This window comes from Syngnathus scovelli, chromosome 6 (genome assembly GCF_024217435.2).
Source record: "Syngnathus scovelli strain Florida chromosome 6, RoL_Ssco_1.2, whole genome shotgun sequence".
NCBI lineage: Eukaryota > Metazoa > Chordata > Actinopteri > Syngnathiformes > Syngnathidae > Syngnathus > Syngnathus scovelli.
Window position 1 is genome coordinate 2,267,694 of NC_090852.1, and position 21,760 is coordinate 2,289,453.

The window sequence follows — 21,760 nt, forward strand, 5'->3', positions numbered from 1 at the left end:
TGTTTGTCCGGCAGTTTTGTGTGTGTTCGTCTCGTGTGATACGTCGTGCTACTAGTGCGGCGGGCATGTTCTGCTCAACATCGGCGGAAGTGGGTTTTATGGCGTTCTGGACTTTGGTGCGGAGAGATTAAGGGCGCTCGGACTGCTTCGTCATGGAGCGACGCCGGACTGGCCTGCTCTTCCTCCCCCGGTTGGACTGCGTCGTGAGCTCGGACTGCTCTGTCCTGGAGCATTGTTGGGATGCGTCGGCAGCGGGTCTGCGAGGCAGCGGAAGAGGGGCCAGCGCGGAGACGTCGGGCCAGGCTTGCGGCCAACCCAGCTCGCCCAGGCGTGCCTTCCATTCTCCTGCCGTACGTTCGTTCGCGGGACGACAAGATGGGTTGCATTTGCCTGATAGGATCCACGAACCGGACAGTGCGTGCCTGCTGTGTGCTCGTGTTCACAGTGGCCTGGTTGACTGTCATCTTACCGGACTCTGCTGTGCATCGGGAGCGGCTAGCGTGCTATCACGCTAATTGTTCATTGATGTTGACTTCTTGTGTTATTTTTCCTGTGTTTACTTGTATGTGCGTTGTGAACTCTGTCTTGTCACCCTGGGATAGTGAGAAACGTAATTTCGATCTCTTTGTGTGTCTTGACATGCGGAGGAATTGACAATAAAGTAGACTTTGAATTTGACTTTGACTTTGATGCCCTTTGTTAGGGTTTTCCAGGTTATCTTTATCGTAGGATTATGTTGGAATGTAGACTATAATGATTAACCAATCTTGTCTTGCTCTCACAATGCAGTAAAATGAAGTGGTTGCTTCCTCTGCTTGATTGACCAGCTGCAGATGAAGCAATCAAAGTTGTTCTGTTTCCCACAACAGTGTAAAACACCCCCTGCTCTGATCTTATCAGAGGCCGGGGGTTCACCAAACCTGTCCACTCTCACCCCCACTCTGTTCCTCCTAATAAATATGCCCTTGCAGGAAGGAGACTTTCAGATTTCATTCCTTGAGCGAGTGAACTCTCCACCTGCAGGTGTCTAAAAGGACTTGCTTGTCTCCCGTGTGGTTCTTGCAAAATAAGTTGGAGTGAGCAAATCTCTAACATTTTGGTGCCGTGACCCGGATCCCTCATACCCGCTATCTGGCTGACGAAGGAGGACGTGCTGCATTGGCGACAAGCCAGCGTCCATTAGGAGGACCTGGAGAAGAAAGTCCTGGGAAGAGAATTCTTCGCTGGGCCAGCATCTTAGGTCTGCCTTCGTCTGACAGAGGTGGATTGACGGGACCCGGCAGTGCAACAAACCAGGGGACAAGTAAGTTAAAGGCCTGAAGTTGTGTGATTGTGTTGTTTGTGAAACGCGTAAAAAAAACAAAAAAAAACACAGGTGCACCAGAGATACGGCTTTGGTTTGTCCGAGCTATGAGATACAGCTTCGGTTTGTCCGAGCTATGAGATACGGCTTTGGTTTGTCCGAGCTATGAGATACGGCTTTGGTTTGTCTGAGCTATGAGGCCTAAAAAAAAAAAAAGCGCTGGAGTTTGTATGGTTGGGAGTGTGACTGGTAGGATAAATAGACTAAATAGCAGTTGTAGCGTTTATCCACGGCAATAAAACAGGCTAGTAATTTGTTGAAAGGTCAATTTAAACCTGCATTGAGGATCCTCAAAGAAATAAATAAATAAGTAATAATAATAATAATAATAATAACAATAACAATAATAATAATAATATTTTTGAGAAAAAGAAATTGTATAACCTAAAACTACTAGAATTAATATGGGAAATAAAAACGGTACATCTCTACCTCTTGACGGAGATGAGAAGTACATGGCGAGTAGATTTCTTAATTGTATGCAATATATGCCGAAGTGGAAGAAAAAGTATGGAGTAGAAGGGAAGTTGAGAGTTGAAGTGTGGAAAATAGTAGTTGATGTTTTAGAAGAGAGTGTGGATAGAAAGAAAAATGGACTGAAAAAGAAAAGGAGAGAGAATTGGATTGTGCTAAAATGTGGTTGAAAGCTTCACAAGAAAGAAGAGAACAAATCCAAAAGACAAAAGATAGAAAGTTGAAAAGTGATGAGGCCGCCATTCAATTGAAATTTGAAAATGAAAAAGAATTCTGGGTGCATAGTGGCATCCCATTCAATGATGCAGATGAGAGTGCTTATCAGCAACATCTTAAAATTGCGCTCCTCACTGGTTTCCCCCCTGACTTAGGCAATTGGGCGAGGAAACACTTGGTGGAAGCGGACACTGCTTGGTTTACAAAAACCATGCAGTGGCCCAGAGACGCTGACAAAGGGATTGAGAAAGGCAAAAGTTCTGATGTATTTCGTCTAGATGATAATGATCTAAATGAAGAGACAACGATCTTCTACCAAAGTTCCCAGAGGGGCAGAGGAAGAGTTAGATACCAACAACGTCGCAAGCCACCATTCAAATCAAAACCCCCATCAGATTCAGACAACTGTTGGAACTGTGGGAGACGAGGACACTTTGCACGAGAGTGTCGTTTTGCAAAACAATACCAATCAAAGGGTGGAGGAAGGAGCAGAGGAAAAGCCAAATTTTTAGCATGACAAGCTTCCTCCTCTTTGACCGCTTATGCTCATACAGAGAAAGAAATAATAGATGCCCATATGACAGCAAAACATGTCATTGTCAGATTATTAGATTTTTTTTTAGATTAGAAGTCCTGTCCATCCAAGAAGTATGACAATGCTGTTTGTATGCCCAAATTACAAATGACTAGAGCTCAAATTGTGTTACACTAAAGTTAAAATATGCAAATCAAGTGGTAAAGAAATGCAACTTGCTTCTAGAAGATAAATAAATAAAATTAGAATGTGCTGTCCTCGTGTGCATGGGAGGGACCAGCTCATGATCGACCACAGGAAATGGCCAGCCTGTGACGAATCATTGGTGCTGGGACCTACCTTCCACACGCGAGAGCTGTGCATGTGTGTGCGTATGTGTTAAAGTTAAAGTCCCAAATTGATGAAGATTGGCTAAACTTTTAGTATAAAGAAATTTGCTAGACTGTTGTCTACTCAATTTACACCGCAGAACAGAAACAATTTGACAGAAAAAAATGAGAGGAAAAGAGAGAAATCTGTTTGCGAGCAGAAACTAATCCACACTAGTGCATGTTAAGTGTCGAGCCCACATGAGAAATTCGAAGAAAAAAAACGACAGAACATGCTTTCAGGAATTGGAAGAAGCTAAATTGTGAATTTAAGATTTTGCAATGCTTCATTTAATAGGAATAATTGATTGGTTGTGTTATAAGATTATGCAAAATTCTAAATGCAAGCTAAATCTGAGAGATTGAGTTCTTCAAATTTAAAAACAAAGAAAAAATTCAGGTTAATTTGCCAGTTGTTTGTTTCAGTTAAGTTTTTTTTGAATTGGTGGATTGTTCTACCAGGAAACCTGAATTGAAAATGATATATGAATGTTGTGTGGTGAGCTTGGATGAATTGGGACCAATGGGATAGAAAGACTCCTTTTTGGAGACTGTGTGTGAGATGCAAATGAACATTGATGAATGATAGCCTGAATGAAAAGAAATTACAGATTGAATGGTTGAAGTTGTTGGCGACTACTATGGAAAATTAGTAGAGCGACTTTGATGAAAGAGTGATTTTGAGCAGGTTGAATGTTAGAAAGAAACACGTAGCTTTTGGATTGATAATTAACTAGAGAAAAAAAAACTGGAGAACCAGTAACACATGTAGAAGATGTGTGAACTGAGAAATTGAGAAGCGTTTTGGAAAGAAAGTCAAATTAAATGATGATGGAATCGTATGTAGTAAAGAACGCATTCTCCCAAAAGGTTTGTCAAGGTGTGAGGCATGGGCGTTGCCAAGCCTCAAAAGGAGGGAGTGAGTAGGACAGATAGTGGAAGATAGTAATAATACAACACTTTATGACAATGAATTTTCGAATACATTGGGTGTTATACTGTGGTAAATCTTTTGTTCTGGTGTAGATAGGTTAGCAACGCGAGAGATTTAGAGGTTCAAAAGAAAGACAGTTAAAAGAAAACATTTTTGATTTGGACAATTGCAGGCTAACAGGAACATGAGAACGATAAGAACTACGAGAGTTGCAAACAACAGATGAAGAGCAGTCCTTGGCAGATTATATGATCAGGACGCTCAAACTGTGTCAAAGACAAATTTACTGCCGCCTGATCTTTCCTCCTCGCAGGTCGACAACCCCATCAATCCAGGAGACTGGGTCTACATCAAGGTCATCAAAAGAAAGAACTGGGCCAGCCCGCTGTGGGAGGGACCGTTCCAAGTTTTGCTTGCTACTCCCATGGCGGTAAAAATTTCTCAACGGCCCAGCTGGATTCACCTCAGCCACTGCAAGTTGCAGAGAGTGCTGGACCCCTAATTCGGAGTGGTGGGGAAGCCTGACTACAAAGGAGCTCCATCGTTTAGGGTGAGGCGTCTCAATGTTGGTGAAGAATTCATCGATCCCCACTCCGCTAGGCGAGGGGATGTCCCGGTGTCTCTGCCATCCTCGTAGCAACGGGGCTCCATATGCCAGATGGATCCTCTGCTGCGTTGTGGTTGGAGCGTGCTATGGTCTATTGACTCATCTGAACAGACCAAATGACAATGTTGCCCGTGGTAAACGATGGTCACATGATGAGAACTTTGAGGACTGGTCATGGGACCCCAGAAACCCATACGAAACCAACACTTGGTACCGGTATGTCAGGTTCACTGTGAGAGCTCACACACAGGAGGGGTGCTATGTGTGTTCGAAACTCCCCCCTTCCTCCACGCAAGTTCGCTTGGAGGCCAGAGCAATGAATGTCACTGAAGCAAAATGTATGGCATCCATGGGAGGAGTTGGATATCGTATTGTAGTCACAATCAGTGATGCCGACCCATCCCACTCTGGACTTGCAGACGGTGCCTATGATGAACACTTCTGGGCAAATCTCAATGTGACTGTTAGAGGATGAACAATACCACAAGTGGCCTACACGGAGAGACCAGCTGGAGTGAATTACACATGTTACATCCAAGGTAGCAGGACCCACAAATGCATTAACGACGACTGCTCCCCAGGAGGAAACTGGATGGGAGCTTTGGACATCACCGCTGTGTGCCACGATGAGAGAGCCGTTTTCAAGCTGTAGGGGCTCTACTACCGACATGGCTGCACCGTCGGACGGAACCTACTTCATCCAGAGTTTCAGAAGCACTGCCTCACCTGCATCCTATGAGTGCACGTGCCTGTTCAGAACGGATCGTGGTTTTGTGGTCACCAGAGTTGTCCGATGCTGCCTGCCAACTGGGCACGAGTGTGTGCGCCAGTGTGTGTGACAGAACACACCTACAGACTAGAACATCATCAGCTGACGAAAACACGAGCACGTATACAACTTCTTAGGCGTGGCAGATGTGATAATGATAATGAGACGTGGATTGCGTAGATGCTGTTCTGTTGAGCATGTTTTACGGAAACTTGTTGATTTGACCATCAAATATGCTTCGCAAGTGATGGATACAATGATGTACTGTTTCTGTGTTTTTCTTTTTATTTGATAGCATTCTGGTCGCCTAAGGCAGAGGGGCCGTGTAAGAATTTTCCTGCTAATAACATCTGGCCGGCAGGTTTTTCGCTTACACAATAAGTTTGATCTGGGGTATTAAGGTGATACCTTATCTTCACTGGAAAGTGTTGCTATCATTGTTTATTGTTTTTATTTTTACTATTCTTCTTTCTTCATTATACATATATATATGTTTTTTTCTTACTTGTCTTTGTTGTTTGGGGTGACAATCATATGATAAAACAGGAGGGAGATGTTAGGGTTTTCCAGGTTATCTTTATCGTAGGATTATGTTGGAATGTAGACTATAATGATTAACCAATCTTGTCTTGCTCTCACAATGCAGTAAAATGAAGTGGTTGCTTCCTCTGCTTGATTGACCGGCTGCAGATGAAGCAATCAAAGTTGTTCTGTTTCCCACAACAGTGTAAAACACCCCCGGCCTCTGATAAGATCACCAAACCTGTCCACTGTCACCCCCACCCTGTTCCTCCTAATAAATATGCCCTTGCAGGAAGGAGACTTTCAGATTTCATTCCTTGAGCGAGTGAGCTCTCCACCTGCAGGTGTCTAAAAGGACTTGCTTGTCTCCCGTGTGGTTCTTGCAAAATAAGTTGGAGTGAGCAAATCTCTAACACCCTTTGAATTGCATCTCTGCCTTAGCAGATGACGTGGTACTGTTGGGTTCTTCAATCCATGATGTCCAACTCTCACTGGAGCGGTTTGCAGCTAAGTGTGAAGCAGTTGGGCCAAATCTGAAATGATGGCCCTCAATTGGAAAAGGGTGGAATGCCCTCTTCGGGTCGGGGATGAGATCCTCAAGTGGAAGTATTGTATCTTGGTATATTGTTCACGAGTGAGAGCAGGATCGAGCGGGAGATCAACAGATGGATCAGTGCTGCGCCTGTTGTGGTGAAGGAGCCGAGCCGAAAGGCAAAGATCTTGATTTTACTGGTCAGTTTAACCCTCACCTATGGTCAGGAGCTGAGGTTCTGATGCTTGGGGACGGTGCAATGAGTTGTGTGGATTGATGCATCCATCAATGGAAAATTTAGAGCTCTCCACTATGGCATCCTGGCGTTGTTTAGACTACAAAACTTGCGGAGTAATAAAAATGGCGAATTTGCGAAACCGTTTGGGCACACCCATTTCCTTGTTTGGTAGTCCCGCACCAACGGATGTGATGTAATAGATGAAAATACATAATGGAAAACAGAGAAAACTGAACAGAGTAAAAAATAGCCCCCTAACAGATTTTAAAAGTATCTGCAGCTTTTCTACAATTTTGGAGACTCCAAACACACAATAAAATAAATATAAAAGCAAAAAAAGTGGATTTTCCATGATATGTCACGATATGATCGATTTCACAGTCTGTTCATGCCCCTTCCGTACCCATAATAACGAAGTCATTTTCTTCCTGCAAAACTGACATCAGCGATTGCTTTGATCAAACAAGGGATTGTCGACCGAGCATTTGATCAACCAACCAGCAGACGTCAACCCTAACAAATAACTCATGAGAACATGAATTTGACCCAAGAGACTGGGTCGGTCTAATTTTCAACCCAAGGTGGGTTGTTTTAAACTCATCATTTTCAGGGGTGATGAGTACCCACCCTTTTTGGGGTTCTTAGAAGAAGTGCTGGAGAGCGCTCCTTCTGGAAACTCTATCGTTCTACTGGGTGACTTCAATGCTCACGTAGGCAATGACAGTGAGATCTGGAAGGGCATGATTGGGAGGAACAGCCGCCCCGATCTGAACTCGAGCGGTGTTCTATTATTGGACTTCTGTGCTCGATACGGATTGTCAATAATGAACACCATGTTCAACCATAAGGGTGTCCATGTGTGCACTTGGCACCAGGACACCCTAGGACGCAGTTTGATGATCGACTTTGTAGTCGTGTCATTGGATTTGTGGCCGCATGTTTCGGACACTCAGGTGAAAAGAGGGACGGAGCTGTCAACTGATCACCACCTGGTGGGGGCTTGGCTACGATGGTGGGTGAAAATGCCGGTGCGACCTGGCTGACCCAAACGCTCTGTGAGGGTCTGCTGGGAACGTCTAGCAGAATCCCTGGTCAGGAAGAGCTTCAACTGCCACCTCCGGCAGAGCTTTTACCACGTCCCAGGGAGGCGGGTGACATTGAATCCGAGTGGACCATGTTCCATGCCTCCATTGATGAGGCAGCCGACCGGAGCTGTGGCTGTAAGGTGGTCGGTGTCTGTCGTCTGTCGTGGCGGCAATCCCCGAACCTGCTGGTGGACACCGGCGGTAAGGGATGCCGTCAAGCTGAAGAAGAAGTCCTATTGGGGGCTGTTTTGGCCTGTGGGACTCCGGAGGCAGCTGACAGGTACAGATGGCCAAGCGGAACGCGGCTTCGGCGGTTGCGGAGGCAAAATCCCGGGCATGTGAGGAGTTTGGCGAGGCCATGGAGAATGACTGCCGGACGGCTTTGAGGAGATACTGGTCCACCATCCGGCGTCTCAGGAGGGGGGAAGCAGTGCACCGTCAACACTGTTTACAGTGGAGATGGCGTGCTGCTGACCTCGACTCGGGATGTAGTGAGTCGGTGGGGAGAATACTTCGAAGACCTCCTCAATTCCACCGACACGCCTTCCATTCTTCTGGCGAATGTTCGATCGCTGGACAACAAAATGGATTACGTTCGCCTGCTGAGGTCTACGAACCGGACGGTGCGGAACTGCTGTGTGCTCGTGTTCACCGAGACCTGGTTGAGTGACAACATTCCGGACTCTGCAGTGCATCTGGAGCGGCTAGCGTGCTATCGGGCGGACCGTGCCATTGTACGAGGGGGAAAGTCGCGTGGAGGTGGAATATGCGTCTACATCCGAGAAGAATGGTGCCGGGACTCTGTGGTGGTATGTAAGCACTGCTCGCCGCTTGTGGAGTTTGTGATCATTAAGTGCCGTCCTTTTTATCTGCCGAGGGAATTTACCGCGATTCTGCTAGTCGCGGTATACATCCCGCCTTCCAACATCGAAGGAGACAGGATCGCGGCGCTTGGTGAACTGTACCAGGCTGTCAGTGAACAGCAAACAGCGCACCCTGACGGTTTCACCATCTTCGCTGGAGACTTCAATCATGCCAACCTGAAGTCTGTTTTCCCGAGGCTTCACCAGCATGTTCCCTTTCCGACACGTGGAGACAGCTTCCTGGACCTAGTCTACTCGGCGCAAAAGGGAGCTTTCAAAGCCACCCCCCTCCCCCATCTGGGGCTTTCTGACCATCTCACCGTTTTGCTTTTGCCCGCATACAGACAATTGGTGAAGGCATCCAGGCCGGTTCGGAGGCAGGTTCGAGTGTGGCCTGAGGGTGCCTCCGATGCACTTCGTGACTGCTTCGACACCACTGACTGGGACTTATTTAAGCAGGCAGCCACCTACAACGATTGGACGGACATAGAGGAGTATACTGACTCTGTTACCTCTTACATCACAAAGTGCATCGATGATGTGACTTGCTCAAAATCCGTCGTCACTCGCGCGAACTGGAAGCCGTGGCTGACGGGGGCTGTCCTCAGACTGTTGAGGGCCAGGGACAAGGCTTTCAGAGCGGGGGATGAGGCTGGCTTGAGGACAGCGAGGGCCGACCTGTCCCGAGGCATCAAAGAAGCGAAGAAGGCGTTCTCGTGCAAGGTCTCCACCCACTTCAAGGACAGCAAGGATGCACGTAGCCTTTGGCGGGGCATTCAGACCATCACGGACTACAAGCCCGCGCCGAGGAGCTGTGAGGGCGACGTCCGTCTGCTGAACGATCTGAACCGCTTCTTTGCTCGCCAGAACAGCACTTGCCCACTGAAGTCCACTCCCCCCCCACACGAGCAGCCCCTGCGCCTCTCTGCCGACGGTGTGAGGAGGGCGCTTGCCGCTATTGACACCCGTAAGGCGGCGGGCCCTGACAACAGGCTGAAGGACTGTGCTGGGGAGCTGTCGGGTGTCTTCACGGACATCTTTAACGTTTCCCTGCAGCAGGCCATCGTCCCCTCGTGTTTCAAGGCTGCCACCATCGTTCCTGTGCCAAAGAACCCTGCACCGTCCTGCTTCAATGACTACCGCCCTGTGGCACTGACGCCCATCATCATGAAGTGCTTTGAGCGGCTGGTCATGGAGCACATCTCCCCCCCACCATTGACCCTTTCCAGTTTGCGTACCGTGCCAAGCGGTCCTCTGAGGATGCCATCTGCTCTGCCCTCCACTCGGCCCTCACCCACCTGGAGAGAAAGGACTCATATGTGAGGTTGCTGTTTGTGGACTTCAGCTCTGCCTTCAACACCATTGTGCCGCAGCGACTCATCTGCAAACTCGACGAGCTGGGCCTCAGTACCTCCCTCTGCAACTGGATACTGGACTTCCTCTGTCAGAGGCCTCAGGTGGTGCGTGTTGGCGACAAAATCTCCGCCAGCATCACGCTGAGCACGGGAGCCCCCCAGGGCTGCGTGCTCAGTCCATTGCTCTTCACCCTGCTGACGCATGACTGCACTGCGACCTACAGCGACAACCGCATAGTAAAGTTTGCTGACGACACGACTCTGGTGGGTCTCATCACGAAGGGCGACGAGACTCGGTACAGGTCGGAAGTTGACCTTCTGACCACGTGGTGCAGGGACAACAACCTCCTGCTGAACGTCAATAAGACCAAGGAAATGATTGTTGACTTCCGGAAGGGTCACACAACACACGTGCCGCTGATCATCGACGGTGCTGTGGTGGAGAGGGTGAGCTGCACCAAGTTCCTGGGGGTGCACATCAGTGAGGATCTCTCCTGGTCCGAAAACACCTCGTCACTGGCAAAGAAAGCTCAGCGCCGCTTGTACTTCCTGCGGAAGCTCAGGCGTGCATGTGCTCCTCAGGCAGTCCTGTCTACATTTTACCGTGGCACCATTGAGAGCGTCCTCACCAGTTGCATCGCTGTCTGGGGTGGTAACTGCACTGAACAGAACTTGAAGGCCCTGCAGCGCATAGTGAATACGGCTGGTAAGATTATTAGTGCTTCGCTACCCTCCCAGAAGGACATTTACACCTCCCATGTCGCCCGCAAGGCAACCTCGATTGCCAGAGATGTGAGTCACCCGGCTCACTCTTTGTTTGACCTTCTGCCCTCTGGGAAGAGGTACAGGAGCCTGCGCTCCCGCACCACCAGGCTCGCCAACAGCTTCTTTCTCCAGGCTGTTAGGGCCCTGAACTCGCTACCCCCTTCTGCGTAGCGTGCGGCACTGTTGCGCTATTTTCGGGAATGCTGCTGTACGCGCACTTGCTCCTTTTTTTTTTTTTTTTTTCCCTCCTCCTATTTATTTATTTATTCATTATTTATTCAGCACGCTTTTGTTATACTTGTTTACTTGTTTGTCTGTTGTGAGCCATGTCTTGTCACCGTGGGATAGGGGGGAACGAAATTTCGGTTTCTTTGTGTGTCTTTGGCATGTGGAGAAATTGACAATAAAGCTGACTTTGACTTTGAAATTATGGAAGCAGGGCCTGGAGACTCTGAGGTTAACTCTCCAATCTCTGGGGTCGAAGTCACTGAGGTAGTTAAAAAACTCCTCGGGGGCAAGGCCCCGGGGGTGGATGAGATCCACCCGGAGTTTTTAAAGGCTCTGGATGTTGTGGGGCTGTCCTGGTTGACATGCCTCTGCAACATCGCGTGGACATCTGGATTGGCAGACTGGGGTGGTGGTTCCCCTCTTTAGGAAGGGGGACCGGAGGGGGTGTTCCAACTACAGAGGAATCACATTCCTCAGCCTCCCTGGTAAGGTCTATTCAGGGGTGCTGGAGAGGAGGGTCCATCGGGAAGTCGACCCTCGGATTCAGGAGGAGCAGTGTGGCTTTCGTCCTGGCCGTGGAACAGTGGACCAGCTCTACACCCTCAGCAGGATCCTCAAGGGGGCATGGGAGTTCGCTCAACCAGTCCACATATGTGTTTTGTGGACTTGGAGAAGGCGTTCGACCGTGTCCCTCGGCAGGTTCTGTGGAGGGCGCTTCGGGAGTACGGGGTGCCGAGCCAACTGATAAGGGCGGGTATCACCGATGCCAGAGTTTGGTCCGCATTTCTGGCAGTAAGTCGGATTGGTTCCCAGTGAGGGTTGGACTCCGCCAAGGCTGCCCTTTGTCACCGATTCTGTTCATAATTTTTATGGACAGAATTTCTAGGTGCAGCCGAGGCGTTGAGGGTGCCCGGTTTGGGGACCTCAGCATTGCCTCTCTGCTTTTGGCAGACGACGTGGTGCTGTTGGCTTCTTCAAGCCGTGATCTCCAGCTCTCACTGGAGCGGTTCATAGCCGAGTGTGAAGCGGTCGGGATGAGGGTCAGCACCTCCAAATCCGAGTCCAAGGTCCTCGGTCGGAAAAGGGTGGAATGCCCTCTCCGGATCGGGGATGAGATCCTACCCCAAGTGGAGGGGTTCAAGTATCTTGGGGTCTTGTTCACGAGTGGGGGCAGGGTAAAGCGCGAGTACAACAGGCGGATCGGTGCAGCGTCGGCAGTAATGTGGACTCTGTACCGGTCCGTCGTGGTGAAGAGAGAGCTGAGCCAAAAGGTAAAGCTCTCAATTTACCGGTCGACCTATGCTCCTACCCTCAGCCATGGGTTGTGACCGAAAGAACGAGATCCCGGATACAAGCGGCCGAAATGAGTTTCCTCCGCAGGGTGTCCGGGCTCTCCCTTAGAGGTAATGTGAGAAGCTCGGTCATCCGGGAGAGACTCGGAGTAGAACCGCTGCTCCGCCACGTTGAGAGGAGCCAGATGAGGTGGCTCGGGCATCTCATCAGGATGCCTCATGGACACCTCCCTGGGGAGGTGTTCCAGGCATGTCCCACCGGTAGGAGACCCCGTGGACGACCCAGGACGCGCTGGAGAGATTATGTTCTGGGAACACCTTGGGATCCCCCGGGATGAGCTGGATGAAGTGGCTGGGGAGAGGGAAGTCTGGGAGTCCCTCCCAAAGCAGCTGCCCCCGCGACCCGACCCCGGATAAGCGGAGGAAGATGGATGGATGAATGGAAGGATGGAAGGATAGATTCTTTCGTATTTCATCTCATATATTTAAAGCCTTTTTTCGACCTAAGTGGTTTTGCATCGTAAGCGTCTTACAGGTGTCCTAAGATTTGTAACGGGCGGGGGAACTAGTTGGTGCGCATGGCGGAAGAATACACCATGAGAGAGGCTGTGGACGGAGGAAGACAGCGTTACCCACTCACATGGTTTACGCCATTTTGGACTGTTGCGTCGTCACTCTCTAGCAATGCCCTTTCCAGTCTGCAAGCCAACCACACAGGTAAGAAATTTTTTCTCTTTCTATTCAATACTGTACTGTATCATTTTATTACTGTTCCGACTTACACCAAAATTTGGTTTACATCGCTGTGTAGGAACGAATCGACATCGTAAACCGAGGACCCCCTGTATACTGTATTGTTACAACATTGCAGACGGCCGGCACGCGGCTGTGTGGCTGGTGCAAAACCAGGAATTCAGATGGAAAAGCGATTATTTGGGGGCAAGCAAGGCAATATAAAATGTGGAATCGGGCTAATGGAAAAGGGGCATTCGGCTCGGAACCTCACCGCATCATCATCATTCATGTCGTTTGCTGATAGTGTCCACATTTTGATGGTGTTTGGATCCAGAGCTAATCTCCCTGTGGAACAAATATTGACAAAGATTAATTTCTTCATGCATTTAACCAATGCGTTACATTCTCTCAAGCTTCATGACATATAAAAGTGCAAAAATCACAAATAAAAATGACAATGTACCGTATTTATTCTAATTATCGCCCATATTCTAATAATCGCCCAGTGTGTGTTAGTGATGACAGAAATAAAAAACATTGGTACCTCTAATTATCGCCCATGCTGCTAAAAATTCCCCCCAAAACTTAGGTTTTCCTCCGCGACCGCATGCCGCCGACATTGCACAAGTTTAAATAAGATTGATTTGACAGCACCTCGAATGTCCCTTTTAATTTCTTTTCTCCATAAACTATGATACAATTACACTCGTCACTCCGCTACAATATCCTCACGCAATTACGTTATCGGGGCGTGCGCTCGAACAAGACGATCGCGATAACATGACGTGCGCAACATGTGATGTGCTACGGTAATCGACGCACCCCACTGTTAGAGGTAGATCAAAACAGCCGCTCTTCTAGTGTTAGGAACACCAGTGAGATGCAGGTATTGCATACTACATAAGGAAAATATGCATATTATCGCCCATTTCAGTGCCCCTTGGAGATCGGACAAAAGGTGTTCTCTATTAATCGCCCACCCCCCTGTTGGACATAAACCTTCTCTAATTATCGCCCTGGGTGATAATTAGAATAAATATGGTATTTCAAAGGCCCCACCTCCAAAACTTGGCTAATAGCAGTGTTTTAATAAACAAGGGTGTTATTAAACCGCAAAAACACAGCAAGAAAACGTTGCTATACAGCGTTGCTATGCAGGGTTGCTATGCAGGGTTGCTATGTTCTGGTCATCGGCGTCACATAAAACAAAAAAATCAAGAATGTATGCATGTACAGTGGGGCGAAAAAGTATTTAGTCAACCACCAATTTTGGAACTTCTCCCACTTACAAGATGACAGATGCCTGTAATTTTCATCATAGGTTCACTTCAACTATGAGAGACAGAATGGGGGGAAAGAATCCAGGAAATCACGTTGTAGAATTTGTAATGAATTAATTGGTAAATTCCTCGGTAAAATAAGTACCGTATTTTCCAGACTATAAGTCCCACCAGCCATAAAATGCATAATAAAGAAGAAAAAGACATATATACAAGTCGCACTGAAGTATAAGTCGCAGTTTTGTTGGGAAATTCATTTGATAAAATCCAACACCAAGAACAGACATGTCATTTTGAAAGGCAATTTAAAATAAAAATAGAAAAAGCAGCAACAGGCTGAAGGTACGGGATGCTAACGTTACATCAACACATGAACAAGGAACTGAGAACGTGCCTGACGTAACATATTAAGAGTTATTGAAATAACTCGAGCATAAATAACATGTTAACAAGTTTATCAAACCCTCCGCTTCACTCCAAATCATTAAATCCAACAAAATCTTCATTCTCTGCGTCACAATTCCGCTAACCCCGGAAGTAGACGATGCAGCGTTTCCTCTTCTACGTGGCTTACGTCAGACTCATTGTCAGTTGCAGGTTCGATAATTCCACAGGCCTAGAGCACCTACATCCAGTTTAGTGTGAAAATAACATGTAAAATGATAAGGTGTTAATAATTTCACACAAGTCGCTCCTGAGTATAAGACGCACCCCTGGCAAAACTATGAAAGAAATTGAAAATATGGTATTAGGTCACCTACAAACAAGCAAGATTTCTGGTGCTCACAGACCTGTAACATTGTCTTTTAGTGGCTCCTCTATCCGCCACTCATTACCTGTGTTAGTGGCACCTGTTTGAACTCATCAGTACAAAAGACACCTATCCACAACCTCAAGCAGTCACACTCCAAACGCCACAATGGCCAAGATCAAAGAGCTGTCAAAGGACACCAGAAACAAAATTGTAGACCTGCACTATGCTGGGAAGACCGAATCTGCAATAGGTAAGCAACTTAGTGTGAAGAAATCAACAGTGGGAGGAATTATTAGAAAATGGAAGACATACTAGACCACTGATAATCTCCTTCGATCTGGGGCTCCTCGTAAGATCTGACCCCATGGGGTCAAAATGATCACAAGAACGGTGAACAAAAATCCCAGAACAACACGGGGAGACCTCGTGAACGACCTGCAGATAGCTGGGACCAAAGTAACAAAGTCTACCATCATTAACACACTACGTCCCCAGAGACTCAAATCCTGCAGTGCCAGACGTGTCCCAGTGCTTGAGCCAGTACATGTCCAGGCCCGCCTGAAGTTTGCCAGAGAGCATTTGGATGATCCAGAAGAGGATTGGGAGAATGTTATATGGTCTGATAAAACCAAAATAGAACTCTTTGGTAACAACTCAACTCGTCGTGTTGGGAGGAGAAAGAATAAAGAGTTGCCTCCAAAGAACACCATACCTACTGTAAAGCATGTAGGTGAAAACATGCTTTGGGGCTGCTTTTCTGCAAGGGGACCAGGACGCCCCTCCGTGAGTCGTCACCTTATCGTGGTGGAGGGGTTTGCATGTCCCAAGGATCCTAGGCTTCATGCCCCCTGTAGGGTCACCCATGGCAAAAGGGTCCTCGGTGAGGGGCCAGACAAAGCACGGCTCACACAAACCCCTTATGAAGAAAAATATAGACTTTGTTTTCCCTCGCCCGGACAAGGGTCATCGGGGCCCCCCTCTGGAGCCAGGCCTGGAGGTGGGGCTCGAAGGCGAGCGTCTAATGGCCGGGCCTTCACCCATAGGGCCTGGCCAGGCACAGCCCAAAAAGGAGATGTGGGCTTCCATGGGCTCATTACCTGTGGGAGGGGCAGAATGGGTCAGGTGCTAAGTGAATATTGCAACAAATAATCAGTATGTAATTAGCCGACGCCCGGCTGCAGAAGCTGGCACTTGGGACATGAAATGTCATCTCTCTGGCTGGAAAGGAGCCCGACCTGGTGTGCGAGGCAGAAAAGTTTCGACTAGACATAGTCGGACTTACCTCCACACAGTTTGGGCTCTGGTACAAACCCTCTTGAGAGGGGCTGGACTCTCTTTGTTAGAATAATTAGTTTTGTAGAAGCGCTGGCCGGCCTGAACCAGAGGTCTCATACCTTCGCTCAAGGCCAACATATCTGCCAGGCTTTAGGGAGTTCTTATACTCCCTTCCTTGTTTTATCTGTGAGAGGCCCTCACTAGTTATGAACAGAACACCTTTGTTCTTTGTCTAGCTAAAGATAAGTTCTTTCTCTATTATACCTCGTAGTTTCTATTTATGAATTGTTGACCGGGACAGTTTTTAAGTTATCCCATATTTACTCAATGTTTGGTTAAGTAGACTTCATGCAAGTTATCTCACATCTACTTAACGTTTGTTGGAGTGTATGCACGAGAGGTATCTGATGATTTACTCATCATTATTATTGTGTGAAACGTAGCAAGAAAGTCCAGAGCATTGTTTTACAGGGACACGGCATCCAGGTTTGGAGATCGCAGCCGAGAACGAGGCTGCCAACCACCTAAGAACAGACTCTGCATTCCTGGGGTCACGAATCGGCCAAGGCCATGCGGCCTCGCACCACACAACATTGTTAGCTAGTTAATCAGCGCTGCTACAGCCACAATTCCCCCTCCCTTTAGTGTAGCAACGAGTCTTGTAACCAGGGCAACCCAAAATAAAAAGAGGAGATAGCGGAAGAGGAGCTCAGAATTGGTGGAGGACTGTAACTGGGCCTTCTACCTAATTCTCCTCACGAGCAAAAGGAATGCTGGTTGTCTTCTCCTCTTTGTTTCCAGCATGTGGATTATTGTCTGGTGGTGTTTAGACCTGACACTCTTCCACTCTGGAGTTGCACACGGTGAGAGGCGTCGAGCAGGTGTGGGCATACTTGTTGCCCCCTGGCTGGGCACCTGCACATTGGGGTTTACCCGGGTGAACAAGAGGGTAGCCTCCCTCCACCTTCGGGTGGGGGGACGGGTCCTGACTGTTGTGTATATGCACCATAACTGGTACTGTGTGACGTCTGCTGTTGCCTTTGCATGACCAGTTCATGTATGCGTTATTGCGAATTTACACGACATTCAGGTGTGTTCAGCCATCCGCGGACGGGGGGGGGGGGGGGGGTTAAGAACCACTGATATAGAGTATTACATATTTATAATATCTGTCGTATCATATTTTTCGTATTTATATAATAAATTATTATTAATATTATTTACACTTAACGGCCCCTCCTCTCGGTTGATGTACGCCATAAATCAGGGTGGGCTACACCGGTGTACAAGGGCCGGTATTCTGGATGTTTTAAGTGTCTCCCTGCTCCAACAGACCTGATTCAAATCATCATGATTGTTATCCAGCTTCTGTAGAGCTTGCCGAGGAGCTGATCATTGGAATCGGGTGTGAGAAGATGGGAAACATGAAACAATCCAGAATACTCACACACTCATTCCTTGAGGACTGAAGTTGCCCAAGCCTGACGTAAGATAACAAAAATCATTTCAATTTTATAACCTCGCACTGTAGCTACGACCAGCAGGGGAGTACTTGCTACCAAAGTGATCTAAAGAAAAACAGTCCACTGGGCAAAACACATTTCCAATGTTTAGCATGAGTCAAAATTTGTGAAGTAATCACTCACATTTTTGTGGTTGTCAACTGTGGACTTTGGCTTTTTGAGACTTTTTTCTGATTGAGGGCTGTTGAAATAAAATGGACTCATTCTGTTCTCTACATACTAACTACGTTGTACAGTACACTGTATGTAAAATGTGTATCGACACACTGTTTTTGATTGGTAACAGAGAAGGATCACTTTGGACAAATAACCAAAGACATGCATTAGTGTGATGGTAAAAGAAATTATGCTAATGTGTTTGCAAGGCAATTTGTTTTATACCCACAATACCTGGCTGAGGAGTATTTTTCCCAAATGATAACTTTATTGAACTGGACGATCCAACTTCAAAATTTGGTTTGACTGCAGATAAGCGTACTCTGGTCAGCGTGTTTCCATGGTAACCCGTAGCTGTCAGGAGGGTCTTCAAAGCCTCTGAAGTCAGTTGTGTGTTACTAACCTACAGGGGAAAGAAGATTCAAACAAACACAACTGATTACAAATAAAAGGTGAAATTCATAGTTTTTCTAAAATCGTTCAGCCCTAATTTGAATTGCAATTCTTTTGCCAGAAACTGCGATTTCGATTTATTCACTGATGTTTACAAATATGACAGACACATCATACCATCAAAACACAAAAAAGCTATTACTTTTATCAGGGTAGGATGCTGAACAGGCTGTGTGAGAGAGTCCTTTTCAAGTTTTTGAACAGGTTCAATAAAGCAAGAATTACCGCAATTCATATACAGTAATCCCTCGCTACATCGCAGTTCGTTTATTGCTGTTTCACTACATCGCGGCTTTTTTACCAAATTAAAAAAATTTAAAAAAGTCAAAATAAAACTTCTAAATTGAGGAATTATGGCACAAAACTTACCCACACGCCAGCAGGAGGCAAGGAGTGGCCAATTGCAGTGCATACACTTGTACCTTTTTATAAAAAAATTGTGATAATAATAAGAGTTCTAAAAACATATTTACAGTGTTGTACCTTGTTATAGAAATAAATTTATAATAAAAGAATTCTAAAAACATATTTACAGTATGTACACTTGTACCTTGTTATAAAAAAATTATATTAAAAGTTGTTCTAAAAACATATTTACAATATGTGTTAAGAATTCTCCATGTTATTTATGTTATTCAGCCGTGCTTTGATTTGAGGTAGGGTGATTTATTTTGAAGGCCATTTTCAGGCAATACCACTTCCTGTTTTACGTTCGTGTACATATGTCGATTACAGTGGTACAGGAGTCATTGACGATGTAAGTGGGTCTCCTAACAAGAGAAATGAAGGATCACGTGTCTAGCCTTTAGGACAATGTAGTATTGCTCCAAATGTTTGTTTAAATTCCTTTAGAGGTCCGTTTTTGTGTGTGAGCACGATCTCGAATTAGCATCTTTCCGCTAACGCGTTAGCCTGCCCAGTACTTCTTGTTAAAATGTTACACGCACACACGTATAATATTTATGTTTTCAATACAGTGGAGCCTCGGTTTTCAAACGTCCTGGTTCTCGAACAAATCGGCGAAATTCGGTTGTTGAACCTCGCGAGATGAGCCGAGAGGACCCGCATGCCAACTGACTCCGTTTTTTATTACATTCTCGTTATTCTGAGGATTGCATCAACTCTAATCATGCCTCCAAAGGAAGCAAGTGGGAGCAGTAAAGCCATCCTAAAACCCAAAGACGCTCCTAAAGCAATGCGACAGTGAGCGCCCGGCCCGCTGCGGTTGCGCGACCGGACCAAATTAAGCTCCCTGCTCACTGAGGTCCACTTAAATTAGGACTTTAAAAAAAATTCTAAATTTTATCGACCACTCTGTCACAATAATGCGACCAGCGCGGTGCAGTTGCGCGGTCGGCGACGCGCCATGGTTGCGCGGTCGGCGACGCGCCCTGGTTGCGCGTTCGGCGGTGCACTGCAGTTGCGCGATCGGACAAAAATGCGCAAATGAAAAAATGCTTAAAAAAGTCGTTTTTTTTTTTTTTTTGCTTGGAACGGATTCATTTTTTTTCCATTATTTGTAATGGGAAAACATGATTCGGAATTCGAACGATTCACTTCTCTAACAGCCTTCTGGAACGGAAAACCAAGGCTACACTGTATTAAAAAAAAAAAATTAAAAAAGTACAGCTGAGAGGGTGACCGTACTTCGCGGATTTCACTTATCGCAGGTGGTTTTTGGAACCAATTATCCGCGATAAACGAGGGATTACTGTACATGTGATTATTATTATGTGAGACACAAACACACATTTATTTTCAATTCGGATAGCATTGAATTTATCAGGAATACACTCTATACATTGTTAATGTGGTAAATGAGTATTCTAGCTGCAAACGTCTGGTCTGGTCTTAACTATGAAAAATTTAGTATTGCCACAAATAATCAGTATGTAATCAGTAATCATATAGTAAAGGGCCATGCCTGCCATTTACTATCAAAAAGTAAATGGCATGCATGGCTGACAGGTCATCATTTTGACGTTGCGATTCAGGGCCAAACAATTCCAGAAGGTAAAAACACGTCACAGTTCACTACGAGTACATTGTGGTAAGTTAACAAAAAAGAGGTTGTTGTTCATAACTTAACATAAAACCAATGTCTATAACGGTGGTTCTTACCCTTGTTGGAGGTACCGAACCCCACCAGTTTCATATGCGCATTCACCGAACCCCTCCTTAGCGAAAAATTCACGCACACAAAATTAAAATTCAAGACATATGTTTTTTTACTGGTGTACAAAATGAGCCGTGCATGATCATCACCTTGTTCAAAGAACAAAACCAACACAATGCATGAACAAATTACATACCTGCTAATCAGTGTGCCTTTGTGAGACCAGTTCAGATATGCGTTAACGATTTTACACGATAAATGCGTGTTCGGACCTCCGCAGTGGAGGCTCTGCCGAACCCCTGAGACCGATTCACCGAACCCCTAGGGTTCGATCGAACCCAGGTTAAGAACCACTGGTCTATAATGTTCCAATACTAACGTTAAATCAATTGCAAATTAGCTTCTAGGACAGACATGGGAAAACTACGGCCCATGGGCCACATCCGGCCCACGGGGCCTTTTAATCCGGCCCGCCAACCCTGAATAAATTGTATTACAGTATTTTTCGGACTATGAATCGCGGTTTTTTTTTCTTTTCATAATTTGGGTGGGGGGGCAATTTATACTCAGGAGCAACTTATGTGTGAATTTTTTCACAAATGTTTACTTGATAATGAACACTTTACTTAGTTGATCACTTCACATGTTATTTTCACTTTAAACCGCATGAGGGCGCACTATGGCTGTGAAATATTTGGAGCCTCACTGACCACAAGTTCCATTCACTGACTTCCGAAGTCGGGAGATTTAATGATTTAATGATAAGATTATTCGATAAACTTGTTATTTATGTTATAGTTATTTGATATAGTTAATTTAGAGTAGCAAACGTGTATGTTGTTAGACTTCAGTAGTTTATGATTTTCTAGGGAGGCCGTGAAGGCAGTGGGGGAGGGGGGGCGGAAAGAGCGATCCAGGGCGCTTGCGTGTGTTGGCTCACATGTTGCCAACAAATGTTGATTTGTGAAGAGCCGGTTACCAAACCCACGTCTTGCCTGGTACTTTCGTAACGCTACAATATAGTTATATACGTAGATCTGTGGAATAATTGGAGCCGCCAACTGACAACTAGGCTGACGTCAGCGGCGCTCGTAGGTCCGGAATCGACAGCTGTTTTTTTTTTTTTTTTAGGGCGGGAGGTGGTTGACACAGAGGATGAATATTCCGGTGGATTTAATGATTTCGAGTGACACGGATGGTTCGTTAAAATTGTTGTTTATATTACATTTATTTGATATCTAGTTTGACGTCAGCGGCGCACGTAGTTCCGGTGTCAACAGCCCGTCATAGATCTTGGTTAACGGACCAACACCTAGGCTCTA

General features: G+C 46.4%; 1 protein-coding gene across 5 annotated transcripts in view; it reads right to left on the reverse strand.

The window, feature by feature from the left end:
* The window catches only part of ciapin1 (cytokine induced apoptosis inhibitor 1), an 86,181-nt gene that overhangs the window by 45,696 nt on the left and 18,725 nt on the right, over positions 1–21,760 (reverse strand). For all 5 annotated transcript variants that reach the window (XM_049723106.1, XM_049723104.1, XM_068650950.1 and 2 more), the window contains exons 5-6: positions 18,104–18,272; positions 13,153–13,226 (exon numbers count right to left, since the gene is read on the reverse strand). In XM_049723106.1, coding sequence (XP_049579063.1) covers positions 13,153–13,226; positions 18,104–18,272 — 243 coding nt within the window. The remainder of the gene's footprint in view (positions 1–13,152; positions 13,227–18,103; positions 18,273–21,760) is intronic.